The sequence below is a fragment of the Hyperoodon ampullatus genome (genome assembly GCF_949752795.1).
Source record: "Hyperoodon ampullatus genome assembly, chromosome: 10".
NCBI classification, from domain to species: Eukaryota; Metazoa; Chordata; class Mammalia; order Artiodactyla; family Ziphiidae; genus Hyperoodon; species Hyperoodon ampullatus.
Window position 1 is genome coordinate 67,848,069 of NC_136923.1, and position 17,198 is coordinate 67,865,266.

At 38.7% G+C, this 17,198-nt stretch overlaps 1 protein-coding gene across 1 annotated transcript in view; it reads right to left on the reverse strand.

Annotated features, from left to right (window-relative positions):
* Positions 1–1,742: 1,742 nt before the first annotated feature.
* Positions 1,743–17,198, reverse strand: part of SRPK1 (SRSF protein kinase 1) — a gene marked incomplete at its 3' end in the record, with an annotated part of 33,431 nt that continues 17,975 nt past the window's right edge. Inside the window, exons 9-12 of the mRNA XM_079712634.1 lie at positions 12,899–13,006; positions 8,309–8,378; positions 3,843–3,935; positions 1,743–1,927 (exon numbers count right to left, since the gene is read on the reverse strand). Coding sequence (XP_079568760.1) covers positions 1,743–1,927; positions 3,843–3,935; positions 8,309–8,378; positions 12,899–13,006 — 456 coding nt within the window. The remainder of the gene's footprint in view (positions 1,928–3,842; positions 3,936–8,308; positions 8,379–12,898; positions 13,007–17,198) is intronic.

Consider the following 17,198-nt stretch of genomic DNA (forward strand, 5'->3'; position numbering starts at 1 on the left):
CTTCAAATTCTTTCTATAGGAACATGTCTGATTTCAGAACTATCCATCAAGGATCGATGAATGGCTGGCCAGTTATTCAGGGTAATATGTTTACGAGTTAAATGGATTAAATAATTGCACCACTTTTTCCTTTGCCTTTGTCGGTAGATAAATGACAGAATCTAGATTCCAATCTCCTGTATAGGAAGCTGCCTACCTAACAGTCTCAACGGTGCTTTGCTAGTAGAGCCTCAAGTTGCACCTCCTTGGCTTTCTGTAAATCAGAGTCCTGTAGCCGCTTCTGGAGAATGCTGTAATCCCCAAGGCCCACTTGGTCCGTGCAGAACAAGCAACTGTGACCCCAATCCTGTCCCTCTTTTGCTTTTCAATATGACCCGAGGAATATACGTAATGTCTAGGGCAAGTCTAGGAGAGGCCCATCCTAAAATAAGATTCACAAAACCTTTTCTCATTAAAAAAAAAAAAAAAAAAAAAAAAGCCTCAAGTACATTTCAATCATCTCAAAATTTAAAACTTACATTATACAAAGAAATAGCAGCAGAGAATGGCTAACCTTAAACCAAACAAAAAGAGAAAAAAACCCCTACAACCTTCAAAATAAACAACAATTAAAAAAAGTGCCATCCCACCCCCCTCCCCTTGGTTCTTGTATCCTGGGGTTTCATTTAAGACCTGAATGAAGCCTCTGAGAAAATGAGAAAGGCAAAGCCGTAGGGGGAAACTGCTTCAAGGCTGAATTCTGGACAAGGTAAAGAAAAAGCTGTAAATAAAAGTTGGGGACTGTTTGTAAAAGAACCGACAACTCTAGGACAGTTTCTTCTCAGATGGGAAATCTCTGAAATCCAGTTTTCCTTTCTAGAGTCATCCTGAATTCTTTAGTTATGGGGCAATAAACTCAAGTGCAATGAGTAAAGTGCCAGCCAGGGATTAAAAAACAAAAACAAAAAATAAAACAAACAGCCAATCAAAGTAACCCTGCTGGTAGAGTACAGAAGAGACATAGGAAAGGACAGTTTGCAGAATATATGTGGTTCTGAAGAAATTGCTAGTCAGTGGTTCCATTTTTGTTTCCATCAAAAATCAGACTGAAGATTCGAGGATCTTATTAGAGTTATTAAAGGATGAAAGGAATTTGACAGTGCTTTGAACAGTGATAAAATGGTACCCAAATTTGGTGTTTATACAGCTCATTTAAAAAGATAGCAGTTTAAAAGTCGCAGAAAAGAACGTGAACATAGAAAACAACAGAAACAATCCAGGAAGATGATGCAGCCTGGATACAGCAAGTTTAATATCTCTGCTGTACACAGAAGTAATACCCTTTCCCCTTCTCATCCTTATGCTGGCAATAGGATATGCACTAGAAAATTTGACTCTTAGAGTCAGTGAATAAAAGGATGAGCTCATACATCTTCATAGCTCTTTTTAAAAGGATGCTTATAATTTAAAGGATGTCCTAATGGAAAGACAAGGGTACAGGGGTGAGAAGCTGTTTCACATTTTAGTCCATTAGTCTTTGGCAGAGCCCAATCAAGGCCAAATTCACCTAGGATGCCCAATGGCTGTGGGGGGATCTCCACAGGGTCAAATAAGCAAACCCAAATGAACATGTTGGATTCAACAAAAAACACCCTAGAAACCCTTGAAGGAAGAGCTTCACCCTGAAAAGGGAAGAGGGAAATGCTTGGAGGGGAGGGGCAGAGGGCCAGCGTGTGATCTCTGCTGCGGTGCTGGGCTGGGGCTTAGGAGTTGAGCCAAGGGTGCCGGAGACAATCAGCGGCAGTGGCCCTCTTCTCGGGGATCAGCTCCAACATGGGCAGTAAGAAATCTGTGAAACCAGCTGCCTCTTCCTGAGACCACTCATACTTCTCCACTAGAACCTCAAAAAGGCCCCAGGGTTTCAGCTTCGTGATGTGTTTCAGGTCACCTACGGTAAAGAGTACAAAAGAAACTGACCAACATTGACAAGTGACAAGATCCTTTTGTGGAAATGCAGGAACTAATCCAGATAGTCTATGAAGAATCAAATTTTGTCATCAGAATCTAATCCTTCTCCATTCACAAAGCACATCTCTTCTCTAATGCATTCCTTAGAAAGAAGTGTCTCCATTTTTCATGAGGGCCTAAAAATTTTAAATAATTTTTTTCTCCACCATTCCAGGATCTTCTATCCCAATCAAATTGGGCAGGCCTATCAGGAACTAGGTATTCACTAAAATGAATATCAAATGCCTATATACTCAGCATGGTCTCATACAGTGTTCAGAGGCAATTTATCACCACATACCAAGAATAATTTGCTGGTACTCTTTTTTTGGCTCAATAGTTTAGCAAATGTTGCTTCGAAATAAGGCAGTGATTAAAAAACAGAGAGCTAAAACTATGTCAAATGTATAAAAGTAACAAAATTAAAAGAACAAATAAACTTTCAGATACAGCTGCATCACACTCTGTACTATTCTGGAACATTACTTTTTGCCTCCTTGAAACAATGTTTTTTTTAAAAAGACAGTCAATGATTAGTGACTTGTTAAGGTAAATGCTGCTTTAAATTTTTTTTCTTACATGACACTTATTTGAAGTCTCTTCTGTGGGCAGTGAGTGCCTAATTACCTACTTGGTACTTGCCGTTAATTTGACTTCGCACACAAGGAGGAAACTATGAAGCACTTCACCATTTTCCTGCCTCAAAGAGAAACATTAAGAAATGTTTCTGAGGATGCCTGCTGTCAAGTGTTGAGAAAGATGGTTTTTCTCAGCACTAGTGTAGAGGTTGTGAGGAAAAAGGGAACCATGGAAAAAAGGCCAGACAGTTTTCTAGTCCCTTCTAGGTCACTGTTTCATACTTAAGCTTTTAAATATATTTAGAATGCATAAGAAATTCATATTTAAATACGCCAACATATATTATCTAGGCAAAAATTTGAGGTGAGAGTTTTATCTTGTGTTTTCTTCACTAATAAGTGATAACATAACTTACACAATTAAAAGTATAAAGTTAATTCATGACTGATGTGTTGAAGTGACTGTGTTAGGTACCACGGACTACAAGGTGAGATGTAGTCCTGCCCTTAAAAAGCTGAAACTACTTGCCCTTTGATAGAACTGCCTCAGCAAAATCTGCCCATTTTTCAGAAGTCCTGTAGTAGGAGTAATCAACCATGTGCCAGCTACTATATACATAGTAACTAATTTAATATGAAGTAATCTCCATTTATAAAGCAGCAAACTGAGGTTGTGTCAAAGGCCACATAAGTAGTGGAGCAGCTGGGATCTGAACCCAGGCAGTCTAGCTCCAGGGTCTGCTAAGTCACAGCTCAGCATTCAAGGTAGGACCATCCTTCTGTAGGTGTCGGGAACACGCACCCAAGCTGTACTTACCTCTTCATTGTTAAACACTTTTGTCCCCTTAATGTCTGGGAACAAACACATTTATTTTACCTTTTTTGGTGAAAAATTCCTTGGAATATTTTCCTGCCACAATGAGCTTGCGAGGCACCTTCCCCAGAAGTTCTATGATCAATGCAATGTGATCTGTATGTTTCAAACATTTCAAGAGGGGGAAAAAAGATATACATAACAGGGGTAACAAATGCAGTTCTAGATATTGGCAGAAAGAGTAGCATGCACACCTCTTTATAAAGCATTTCAGCTTGCTTTCTGTCCTAAATGGGAAGAAGAGGACTCTATCCATCTAATGGAGAATCCAGAAAACCATTAAAAATCAGGTACCCACTCCAGTGGGACTTGAGTGATAAGTAAAAACAATCTTGGTGTGAATGCTCTGCTTCCTGAAGTTGCATCCCTGGGGCCTAGATGAAAACTCATGTTAACAATACTACCTCTGCGATTGAAGAAGTCCTGTGAATATTTCCCACTGAGGGCAAAGCGTCTTGGAATTCTGCCTATCAGCTCTATAATGTGCACAATGTGGTCTAAAATAGAAGGGTAAGAAGAACAGGATCAAGGACAAGCTGTAAAGGAGGTTTTTCTATGAATAGTTTTTTCAAGAACTAGCTGTTTAAAAGTAAGTACAAATAAAACCGAGGATACTCAAGGGAAGACTGGGAAGGCCAAGAATTATTTCCGGTGGTTGGTCCCTTGATAGTAGTTGGCAAGTCCCATTCTGGAGTTTGGAGGCTTAACTATAATATTTTATTTCTATTTTGTCTATATCTAGGTCCAGGTGGGTTTTTCAGCTAAGCTAAAAGAGTGTAGCAATATGCTTTAGACATTCTAGGACAGACATTTATTTATAATAGTGCTCTGGGCTTCACAGAGTAATAATATCACTTTAAGAATGTTCAGGACAAAGCACTCACATATGATCGAGTTTTCACAATCACCCTGTAAAACAGGCCAAAAATTAATACCCCATTTTAAAGGTGAAAAGTGGAACCTCTGGGAGAACGGCCTACTTGAAGCCACAAGGCCAATAAGAGCTAGAACTCAAATGAAACCCCCTATCTTATCATGTCTGGTCCAGAGGTTTTTTTGTTTTGTTTGTTTTTTAATTTAATAAATCACATTATTAAGAAAAAATGAGCACAAACATTTAAAGTACAGCTACTTGACTATCTTTGGCCACTGAAATGTTTATGTCATGTAGTGTCTTGTAACTGTCACAGCAGGCATATGGACTGTGAGCACTGCCAGGGAGGTGGGCAGTCTGTCACCAGGAGACGAGCTTGGGACCAGCCAGCACCCACACCTACAGACAGGTCTATTACCTTTTTCTTCAGGTGACAAAAAGTAAAAATATGAAGAGGCTTTAAAAAGTGACGGCTCCTAGCCACAAAACAGCTTTAAAAATGACTTTAATCCTGTAGTTACAGAATCCAGGTCAAAAGGAATCACTTAAAACTTCCAATAATGTATCTTAGAGGAAAATCATATGCTAGAGACATATACTTATTTGGGAATTTGTGAAGGTTTCAGGTCATATCTATTTCTCATGTAAAGGACTCAGTGGTGTCATTTTAAAAGAACTTTATGAATTCACTATAACTTTTGAGCAGTTTTTACTAAATTTATGGTTTGGTAACAAGTATTTGGCTGCCAAAAAATTTCTGCCAATTTTAGGCAGGATCTGCAAGTAAATATCTTTGTATAAATTATAAATGAGGCTATAATTTGTCTTACTGTAAACTTCCAAGTAAAGTATTGGTTCTTTTAACATTTTTCCTACCAAGGAATTATTTTTCTCTTAAAATTGTTATATTACTTTAAATTCCAGCAACCTATCTCTGGCTTATCAATTAATCATAGGATTAATATATCTGACAGGCAAAATTATCAACTATTATTCCAAGATTTAGGGTTGTGGAATGTCCCTAATAACAGAGGACATGCTACTTAGGCCCCAGTCTTACCACGACTTGTAACACTGTGCATACACTAGCCAGGGGATAGGGTTTGCTTTTTCCTGCTCTTATGGGCCAAACAGTAGTAATCTGAGGTTTTATCTAAGGGCTGGAATAGGAGGGAATAAATTAGGATATAAATATCTAGGGTAACTGGTTCTCCCTTTTCCCTTACTTGAGTCTTTTCATATACATTTCAATTTTCAGGTTTGGTAGCGTAAGATCCCATACAATGTAATTCTAGCCACTATATGAGTCTGTACCACACACTATTTATAGGGAATCCAGGGAAATAAAGAGAAAAAAGTTAATTACCCTTGCAAACGGATATGATAGGGCATTTCTAAAACGATGTTAAGTCTACAGTCCCAAACTTATAACCCAGAAAAAAGCAAGCAGATAACAGGGAAAAATCAAGTGTGTACACAGATAGTAATTACAGTAAAAGGGGCTTATATACAGAAAACATGTCCAAACTGTACCCACTAAAACAGGCATATGGCTATGGTGATTAGTTAGCAGAGCATTTTTCAAATGGTACTTATTAGGAATATCAGCAGGCCTTACTAACTTTGCCTTTTGACATCCCAGGGACCAGTTTGAGAAATAGCATTGTTGGTTCCATAAAGCATAGAACCTGATCTCCCAAAGAATCAAGGAAAGCACAGAAAGTAAAAGACATATTTTCCACATTGGGAGGGTACACTGGTAGTGCTCTCTCAAAGTACTCCCCATTAATCCTGAAAACAAAAGCGCCAAAACTGTATAATAAAGAATGTAAAACATTCCTCTAATAAAGTTCTTTTATTCACATTATTATTTCATCTAGTTACTTGAATGCCACCGTGATTTAAAAAAAATCATCACACATTTAGTTGTCTGCTTTCACAGGCTCTCAGAGCATCTGACACCTTGGGCTTTTCCCACTGGTATTGCAAAATATAAACCAATAATATTTTGTTTTAAAATGGAATCCAAATGTCAGTATCATTTAAAAAGAAAAATATAGCTTTAATTTTCAGAAAGGAGAAAAAAGAATGCTAAATGTTGTACAATTTATATAGACAAAGAGGATATATTCTCTGCATTCAAGTAGTGTGTATCTGATAAAATCGACTTCCAAATAAAGTTGCAAGCATAACTGGGCAACAAGTTGATGAACAGGTAGATCCAAACTGGGTAAAGAATGAATCACTGATTTACACAGGAAGGAAAATGACTAGATGTTTTATAAGAAACCTGGCAAATATTGGTTTGGCCAAAAGGTTCGTTCAGGTTTTTACGTAAGATGGCTCTAGTAGCACTTAGATGTCTTTAACTTCATTCGAAACAATTTTGTTAGACTGTATGTGACAGCTTGTCTTATTAGTGTGCATTTAAAAAAAAAGACATCAAAATTGGTGAATTTTTGTGAAAAAAGCAACATTTTTGGCATATTATGTTTTATTATTTCAAGAAAGGTAAAAACGCAACTGGAATGCAAAAAAAGATTTGTGCAGTGTATGCAGAAGGTACTGTGACCGACTGACTGAATGTGTCAAAAGTGGTTTGCGGGGCTTCCCTGGTGGCGGTTGAGAGTCTGCCTGCCGATGCAGGGGACACGGGTTCGTGTCCCGGTCTGGGAAGATCCCACATGCTGCAGAGCGGCTGGGCCCATGAGCCATGGCCACTGAGCCTGCGCGTCCAGACCCTGTGCTCCGCAACAGGAGAGGCCACAACGCTGAGAGGCCTGCGTACCGCAAAAATAAAAAATAAAAAAAAATAAAAACAAGTGGTTTGCGAAGTTTCATGTTGGAGATTTCTCGCTGGATGATGCTCCATGGTCGGGTAGACCAGTTGAAGTTGATAACGATCAATCGAAACACTGAGAACAATCAACGTTATACCACGCAGGAGACAGTTGACATACTCAAAATATCCAAATCAAGTGCTGAAAATCATTTGCACCAGCTAGGTTATGTTAATCGCTTTGATGTTTGGGTTCCATGTAAGTTAAGCGAAAAAACCTTCTTGACCGTATTTCTGCATGCGATTTTCTACTTAAATGTAATGAAAATGCTTCGTTTTTAAAACAAATTGTGACGGGCGATGAAAAGTGGATACTGTACAATAATGTGGAACAGAAGAGATCGAGGGGCAAGTGAAATGAACCACCACCAATCACACCAAAGGCTGGTCTTCATCCAAAGAAGGTGATGTTGTGTACACAGGTGGGATTGGAAGGGTGTCCTCTATTATGAGCTCCTTCCAGAAAACCAAACGATTAATTTCAACAAGTACTGCTCCCAATTAGACCAACTGAAAGGAGCACTCGACGAAAAGCATCCAGAATTAGTCAATGGAAAATGTATAATCTTCCATCAAGATAACGCAAGACCACATGTTTCTCTGATGACCAGGCAAAAACTGTTACAGCTTGGCTGGGAAGTTCTGATTCAACTGCCGTATTCACCAGACATTGAACCTTCAGATTTCCATTTATTTCAATCTTTACAAAATTCTCCTAATGGAAAAAATTTCAATCCCCTGGAAGACACCTGGAACAGTTCTTTGCTCAAAAAGATAAAAGTTTTGGGGAAATGGAATTATGAAGTTGCCTGAAAAATGGCAGAAGGTAGTGGAACAAAAGGGTGAGTATGTTGTTCAATAAAGTTCTTGGTGAAAATGAAAAATGTGTCTTTTATTTTTACTTAAAAGCTGAAGGCACTTTTTGGCCAACCCAATACAAGCTTTAGTTTAACCAATTGTGGCCTTTTCTCTAATCCTTATATAGAATTCTTTAATATCTATTATAAAATATCTAGTATACTTAATATAAAATATCTTATATTTCTATCTTTTCTGGGACTTACATATACTTAGCACACTAAGAAGACTAAGGCTCTTCAGTACTAGCAAATTACATTAGCCACCGTGCACAGACATCCTTGGTTGAGGGGACTTACCTTCATCTCGAGTGTACTCTTCCCCTGAATGAGGTTCAAATAAATAGTCGCCTGTGGCCAGTTCAAAGGCCTAAGAAAAAGAGGAAAGCTTATGAAAGCATAAAAAAAAAGACGTTTGGGAAGTTTACTGCTATTTGGCTCAATTTTAAGTAATTTTTTCTTCTTGGAAAACCTGCAAATGATTATTTTAAAAATTCTCTAAGATTATTCCTAAAAAGCTTTCCTTTCACACCTGTACCTTAATAAAATGGAGCAGGAAAACTGCAAAAACTCAGTTAATATCAATATGTGGATTATTCCAAGCCCTGTACACCCCAATCCTTCAATCAGTAATTCAGCTCTCTTAAGTTTCTCTTTTTGCTCAGAGAGGGGCATATTTAAGGTGATTCTAAGTTATTAAATTATTCATGAGATAAACATGAATAACTTATAACTTCACATGGCTAGAAATTAAGATTCTGTATCTAAAATCAAAACCAATAAAAATTCAGACATTTTTCTACCTATGACTCTTCAGTGTTTGGTAAAAAGTACATTTTTAAAGTTTTGCTTTGGAAAGCACTGTCCCAGATAGAGAGTTCCCAATTCCTAGGTCAACAGAAAATCAGAAAAAGATTAAGTATAAATGGAGTCAGGAGCTACTCATATTGACCAGCAGGTTAGTATTCACCAACCAGGAAAAGGCACATGTCCCCTATAACAAGAAAACGTCTTGTAAACAGTGTTTGAGAGGGACTGAAAAAGTGATTTCCTCAGGAATAAGTGTCAACCAGTACAGAAGGACAGCATGTGAGTGATGGCGTTATATTAATTTTTCACTGACTAAAAATAAACCAAGTAATTTAACAGCAGTTTTAAAAAGGACCTTATTGATATAAAAAGTACAGTTATAAGTCAACTGCTAGCCATGGGTCAGTTTTGGTTGACTCAATGGTACTAAGTAGCCCAGACAATCTCAAGAACTGTGGAGTGGATTTAGTTGGGGCACATTCTCAATTCAGACCCATGTCTAGGTCTTGGTGGTTTGCCAGTGTTACGATAGAATAGTCTTTCTCAAAAAATGTATAACCTGGGCTGTACCACTGCCCAGAGCAAGGCCACAGAAGCAGAAGTTTCAGGATTGTCTCTAAAATGTCAGAGATGCTGTGGCTTCTTGCTAGGCATAGCTTGTTTTACATGCTAGCAGTTTGTTATGAAACTGAACTACACTGATAGAACAGATACCTGTTTCACCCTCTAATTATCCTGAGGTTTACGGTCTCAAAGCAGAACAGAAACAATTTGTGATTCTTATTCATCAAAGTTTGTCAGTCTCTTCTGAAACCAGTACTTTAATTTTTCCATCTCATAGTGGGGGATTCAGTGAAGATATTAAAGCTAAAAAAAAAAAAAGTAGATAGTTTTCTAGAAGTTTAAAATATCTAAAATTTTCCACCTAGATACTTATAACTAGTTACCTAAAGTTCTCTAAAAGAACTTTATTTTTGGAACATAAGGTAGTTGCTAGTAGTTACAATTTTATAAATAAGATAACAGTAAAAAACAAAACCAAACCGAAAGATCACAACATCAGAAATGAAAACTAGTAGAAACTCTAGATTACAAAACACCTAGTTGAACATCTTTCCTTTACAGATGAGAAAACTGACCAGAACAGAAAGGCCAAGTCCATCCTAGAATCCACGGCTCCTGGTGCCCACTCCTGTGCTTGTCTCATACTGACCAAAGGGCCTATTTTACGTCAGTCAGGGTCATGCTAACAGACAGAGGCAAAATCAGGGAAAGTATAATAAATCCAGTGTGCTGGTACATCCAGATAATGGAATATTATTCAGTGACAAAAAGGAATGAGCTATCAAGTCATGAAAAGACAGGGAGGAACTGTAAATGATATTATAAAGTGAAAAAAAGGTAACCTGAATTATACCGTATGATTCCAATTATGACATTCTGGAAAAGGCAAAACTATAGAGATAATAAAAACATCAGTGGTGGCCAGGGGTTGGCAGGGGGTGCAGATGGATGAAGAGACAGAGCACAGAGGATTCTTCGGGCAGTGAAACTATGCTGTATGATACTATAATAGTAGATACACGTCATTACAAACTTGTCAAAATCCATAGAATGTTTGGAGAAGTTTAAAACATCTATTCTTTATTAATTCTTAATGTTCTTCACAGAGCATTCCCTTCTTAAAACTGTCCTTCTAACTTTGTAGTCTCAATCACTGAAGTGACAGGCAGTCTCACAACTTGCCTTTTTACCTCAGAAAGGGTCCCAATCTTTCCATCAATTAATTGTACTAGATGAAGGATGATCCATCTCTCCAGGCACTTCTGATATTCCAAGATTTATTTTTATTCTCTGAGTATGGTGAAATTTAAAGCACTTTTTCTACATCTATTAGCAAAATGAGAGAAATTTGGGGGAACAAATGGGGCTCAAGTTTTCATGATATTGTCTCAAGTCAGGTAAGTGCTTTCCCTCCTTTGGTCAAGAAAATTCCTGCACATGAGCTGGTCCAAAGAGGGGCCAAGGTTAATCCACCCCCCTTTCATCTTTTTTGCCTTTTTGCCTTCTTAAGCCTGACACTGTACATACTATGTTACATAGCAAGCAGGACCTACTGCCCTCAATTAACCCACTACTAAGAACCACATCATAATAAATCAGATGCCACCTACAAACTAGCTGTATTTTGTATGGCGGCATCTCTATCAATTATTTCCTCTACCAACTCAATCCAAGTCAAATTCCTCAACACAAAGCTTTAAAGTATGGCAAGAAAGAAGATTTTCTTCCAATGTTCTTTCATCTTGTGCACACAATACCAAATCATCTTCAATTTAGACAGCCCTCCCCCTTAAAAGACCACAGACATGCCATAACAAAATAATTTAGAAGGTCATGCCATATTTAACAACATGGTTTAAGCTTTATTATCTTTGGAAGACAAAGGTTTTCAGGAATGTGGGCGTCAAAGAAATCTATGACACAAAACAGGTTGGGGCTTCTAGTCTGTCCTTTCTCTTTTAAGTTTTCCCCAAAGTTGACTATAAATACTAAATGTTAATTGAAATGACAGTTTAATATGTTTCTGATTTAGTTCACTCATTTGATGGCCCATAAATATTTATTAAGTACTATTGTATACTAAAGAATTTGTTTGATCTTGTTCCTGTTTCCTGGGAGGAAGCCTCTCAACTCTTGGGCTTTCCAAGTGATAAACGCGCCTTTTGTTATTCATGGTGGGCCCCTTCGGACCACACTTAAGTTTATACTGATGAGGTGACTCACCGTGGGCCCCTAGACACAGTTTCAAGAGGGGGGCTGGATATGCCACCAAGTTGGACAAGACCAACTGTACAATTAGAGGGTTGAGGCTTTGGGCTGAGTGTTGTCAAAACTGACCTCCCAACCTCTCGGGAAGGGAAGGGGGCTGGAGACTGAGTTCAACCACATGACCAATGATTGAATAAATCATGCCTGAGTAACGAAATCCCAGTAAAAACTTTGGGCACCTAAAGCTTGGGTGAACTTCCCTGGTTGGTGATATACACTGACGTGCCAGGAAACTGATGTGTCCTAAGGACACAGAAGCTTCACCTTTGGTACCCTCTCAGACCTCACTGTATGCGTGTCTTCATTTGGCTGGTCCTGATTTGTAACCTTTATATCAAAACTGTAATATTTTAGCACTTCCCTGAGTTGTGTGAGTCATTCTAGCAAACTACTGAATCTGAAAGGACAATGGAAACTCCCAATTTGTAGCCAGATGGTCAGGAGGTGCAGGTGGCCTGTGGACCCCAGAGCTTGAAGCTGGTGTCTGAAGTGAGGGTAGTCTTGTGGAAAACTATGCCTTTAATCTGTGAAGCCTGTGATAACTCTGGGAAGTTAGCATTAGCAGTGCACTGTACCCACTCAAAATGTCCCAGGCCCTGCACCAGACACTTAGCTATACATTATAGACATGGTTCCTGCCAGTACTTACAATGAGTGGAAGAGAAAAAAGTAAATCCACAATTACAAATTGAAGAGTACACTCCACTTTAGGAAACAATATAATATGTTCCAACATGAGGCTATCTGTGGGAAGTCATTTAATATCAACTAAGTCTGACTACTTGAGTAGTTGCCTGACAAGGACAAAGCAGCAACTTATGAATCCATGGATGACTGAGTTTCATATCCTGTGAGGTGCAAAGATGGCTGAGTGACTGCTAAACTGTACAGAATGAAGCAGTTTCCAGGGTTTCCCCTAATCTGAAAATAGATCAGAGCTGAGAGGGTAAGGGTAACCTCTCCTCATCAAAAGCAGCATCGCGTCTGAGCAGTTGTTTTTAGCCGCCCCGCAACCCCAATCTGTAGTAGGAAACATTTGGTTCCTTCACCTAACAGGAATTTGGCAGGAACCGAACGGAATGTCAGATGTTTGTAACTAAGCTTTTAAATTCAGACCTCTCCAGACACAGGATTCAGAGTGCCAGTGATGAGTCAGAAAAAAAATCCTTTTCTGTTCATTAATCCGCTGGTCTACTGAAATTAGCAAATTACCACATAACAAGTTAAAGTCAATGGGAAGAACATTACCATGCACGCTGTGCTCCAAATGTCAGCAGGGGTATTATAGCCAGATCCTATCAGAACTTCCAAGGAGCGATACTGCCTTGTTTGAATATCTTCAGTGAAATGTTTGTGCTGAGTAAATGAAGAAAGAAACAGTATTTAAAAATTCCTTTATTCTAAAAAGTAATAAGTCATGATTGCTTAATAATGGAGATTAAAATAAGTTCACCGAAGCTTTCCCCAAACCAAAGTTCCCATGTGGCTAACTTCTTAAGTATCATTTAGATGTTAATAGCTCCAAACAGCACTTTTCTTTATATGCTGTCTACTCCAAATTATTTCTCTAAACACGAGTCTGAACTTAATACAGATACACAGGTTAGGGAATAACAATCGCTTTCTAAGAAATGGAAACCTATTACCCCAAACAAAAATTAAGTTGTTCACTTGTCTAAAATTAATAACTTGCATTTCAACAAATAAATAATACAAATAAATAATACAAATCAAACTCTTCTTGCTGTGTGCTCATTATAGGAAAATAAAAGATGTAAGTTTCAAGTTTTAAGAACCTTATAAACACCACCTATAAAGACTTCTTGCCCTCATTCTCTTTTGCCTCCCTCACTCCTCCAAAAATATCAAACATGAATCTTGGGGAAACAGAGACCATGTTAAGCACCATGGGGATGCAATCAGCAAAACGTTTCTTTAACACATGTCTGGGAAAGAAAGAGAAAACCTCCATATAAAAGCAACTTAAGAGACACAGTACCCAGTCTGGCATGCATGGATTTTATTTGGATCTTGTTCTAAACAAACAAAATTAGAAGAATGTTTATGAGATAACTGGCAAAACTGACTGAATATTTGATATTAGTGAACTGTCAACCTTTTTAGGTGTTAACAATAGTGTCATGGTTACCTAAAAGAATCATTTTTTAGAAAGCCGTATTTACAAATGAAAATAAGATGCCTGGGATATACTTCAAAATGATCTGGAGTGGGTGTCAGGGTGGGGATATAGGTGAAAAACAGGCAATGAGTTGATAATTGCTGGGTGACACTAGTATAATGGCAGGGGAGTTCATTCTACTCTCTACTTTTGTATAGGTTTGAAATTTTCCATAATAAAAAATAATACAGAAAAAAGAAGCTTCAAATGTGTCATACACAGGAAACAAAATTCAGATAATATTAAAACATGTAGGGCTTCCCTGGTGGCGCAGTGGTTAAGAGTCCACCTGCCGATGCAGGGGACACGGGTTCGTGCCCCGGTCCAGGAAGATCCCACATGTCGTGGAGCAGCTGGGCCCGTGAGTCATGGCCTCTGAGCCTGCGCGTCCGGAGCCTGTGCTCCGCAACGGGAGAGGCCACAACAGTGAGAGGCCCGCGTACCGCAAAAAAATAAATAAATAAATAAAAAAACCCATGTAGTGTGAAAGATGATTTTCTAATCCTATTAAAACTAAAACAACAACCACAACCACAGCAACAAAAAAAACAAGGAACAGCATTTGTGAACAGGAGAAATTAGGCAGAGAAAGCTTCAGGTAGAAAAACCAGCATTGACCAGAGCTCCACAGGGTACTGGACTAAGTTTGCAAAAGAGCAAAAAGTACTTCAGGTGGAGGGAACATCATAAATAAAGGCACAGAAAGACATCTGCTAAAGCCAAACATAGCTAACTCCTAGGTTGAAGAGTTTCGATTTCATTTGGCAGACAAGAGAACACCACTGCACGTTAGTAAATAGGACAGTGTACTGTAAGAAGACTGATAGGACCTGAGAACACCATTCCAGTAATCTTCTGGTTTGTGGTCAGATTTAGGCTTAGTAATGAACATCTGAACAATGGCTGTGGAAATAGGAGAAGGAAGAGTTAAAACCAAGGACATTCACAGAAAGAATGAGCACAATTTAAAAATTCAATTCAAGTGGGAGACAGGAGGAAGAGTCAAAAAGAACTTTATGGTAGAGGCTGTCGACAAAAACACGGATGGAGAGACTTAGAGAGGGAAGTGGTTTTACAGGAAAACAATGGGTTCAGATACTGAGTTTGAAATGGAACTGTACTACAGGTGATACAGTTAGAAAAATGAACATGCTGTTCAAGGGAGTTGTCTTTACTCATCATGCCTCACTACTGCCTTACAAATACACTGTAAATGATAAATGAGGTCAAGAATCAGCAAAAGTGAAGAAGGTGGATTGGAAACATACACATCCACTCACTCCTGAAACTCCACTTTTGTAGCGAATCCAGTGTTAATTTTTAAAGCATAAACTGACAAAGACAGAGAAGGCAAAGAAGTCAGAGCAATACTATTTAGAAGGTGGAAAGCAGAGAGATCACTGGCAAGTGTCTTAATGGATCCAAGAAAGCTGAATAATAAGACACTGGTGAAAGCGGAGAAGCAGTGTGAAGTATTCCACAGTAGTCCTCCCAAGGCTCAGGATTCGGTGGTATCAGGTATCTCTGGAAGTAGCGGGGAGGGTGGGATTCAACAAAGGAATACTGCTTTAGAATATCTTTTAAAGAAACAGAGCTCCAGAACACAGGGCATGATGCAGTATAACAGCCTTTCCCTGGCCTGACAGACACTTAGAGGTTTTCTCTGGAGTGGGTAAAACAGTTTCTGGAGGATGCCCGGCATGGTTGAGGGGAGAGTACTATTCTGAAAACAGGGAAATTAAGTGACTATATGTACTTGCATGTTGAACCCCAGTTTTCTTGCTTAACTCAGTTTCCAAAACACTAGCAGCCAGGCATTCACTCCCCGGGTAAGAGATCTGAGGAAGACTGTAAGTTTTCTGCAGGAAGTATGACCAACCCAAGACCCTGACGTCTGAGGATGAAATGAAATAGCTCAGACAAATCATTTTATAGTGAATGACAGTCAACAAGACCCACCCAGGCACAAAGCTTCCAAACAGCTTTCTGGCACTCCATTCATATGGTCAGTTTTTTGTTTAATGATCCTGAAAAAAGAAGGCAAGAGACACTATGTAAAGAAGAAGAGGACTTCCCTGGTGGCGCAGTGGTTAAGAATCCACTTGCCAATGCAGGCGACAAGGGTTTGATCCCTGGTCCGGGAAGATCCCACATGCCATGGAGCAACTAAGCCTGTGCGCCACAACTACTGAGCCTGTGCTATAAAGCCTGTGAGCCACAACTATTGAGCCCACGTGCCGCAACTACTGAAGCCCACGTGCCTAGAGCCTGTGCTCTGCAACAAGAGAAGCCACCGCACTGCAACAAAGAGTAGCCCCTGCTTACCGCAACTAGAGAAAGCCCGCATGCAGCAACGAAGACCCAATGCAGACAAAAAAAAAAAAAAAATCAGACACTTGTGAATTACAGGTTGATAAAATGAATATTTAAAAAAAAAAGAAGAAAGTGTCAAAAATGAAAAAATAATCAATATCCTCTCAGAGATAATCAGGGAACCAAAGAACTCTTGGAAAGTAAGGATATAATAGGAGAAATAAGAAAAAATAAGGCTTAAAAGAACAAGCTGAGAAATCGCCCAGAAAATAAGCAAAAAGAAAAATACTAGAAAATAGGAGAGAAAGGTAAGAAAATGAGAGAACCTGCATAAATCTAACATTTGAATAATGAGATTTCAGAGCTAGAGAATTAAAAAAAAGAAAAAAATCAAGAAAGAATCAAAACCAAAGAATCAGAGTGTCAATACTGAAAGTGCACACTGGGTCCCTTAGCTAATCGATGAAAACAGACCTCATGAGGCACATTGCTGTGAAATGATCCTACAGACTTTCACAGGGAAAAAGGCTTCATACAAAGGTCCAAGAATCAGAATGACTTTGGTCTTTTAGCAGCAATAAGACGGAAAACTAGAAAACAATGGAGCAATGACAAACATTCTGAGGGAAAATGATTTTCAACCTAGAATTTTACATGCAGCCAATTGAGTGTAAAAACAGAATAAAGACATTATTAGACATACAAGGATGCCCACTCCCTCAATCACACACACCCTTTCTGAGGAAGCTACTAAAAGTTGTATATACTTCAAACAAACAAACAAAATAGGGAGGAGATATGGGGATATATGTATAGGTATAGCTGATTCACTTTGATATAAAGCAGAAACTAATACACCATTGTAAAGCAGTTATACTCCAATAAAGATGTTAAAACAAACAAACAAACAAAAACAAACAAAAACCGTGATGGAGTAAACCAAGAAAGAAGATCAGAGAGACAAGAAACGGGATATAAAAATAATCTCCAGGACGTTTATGAAAGGAAATCCCAAATGGCAGTGATGCAGCAAGCCTACAGGGCAACCCAAGAGAT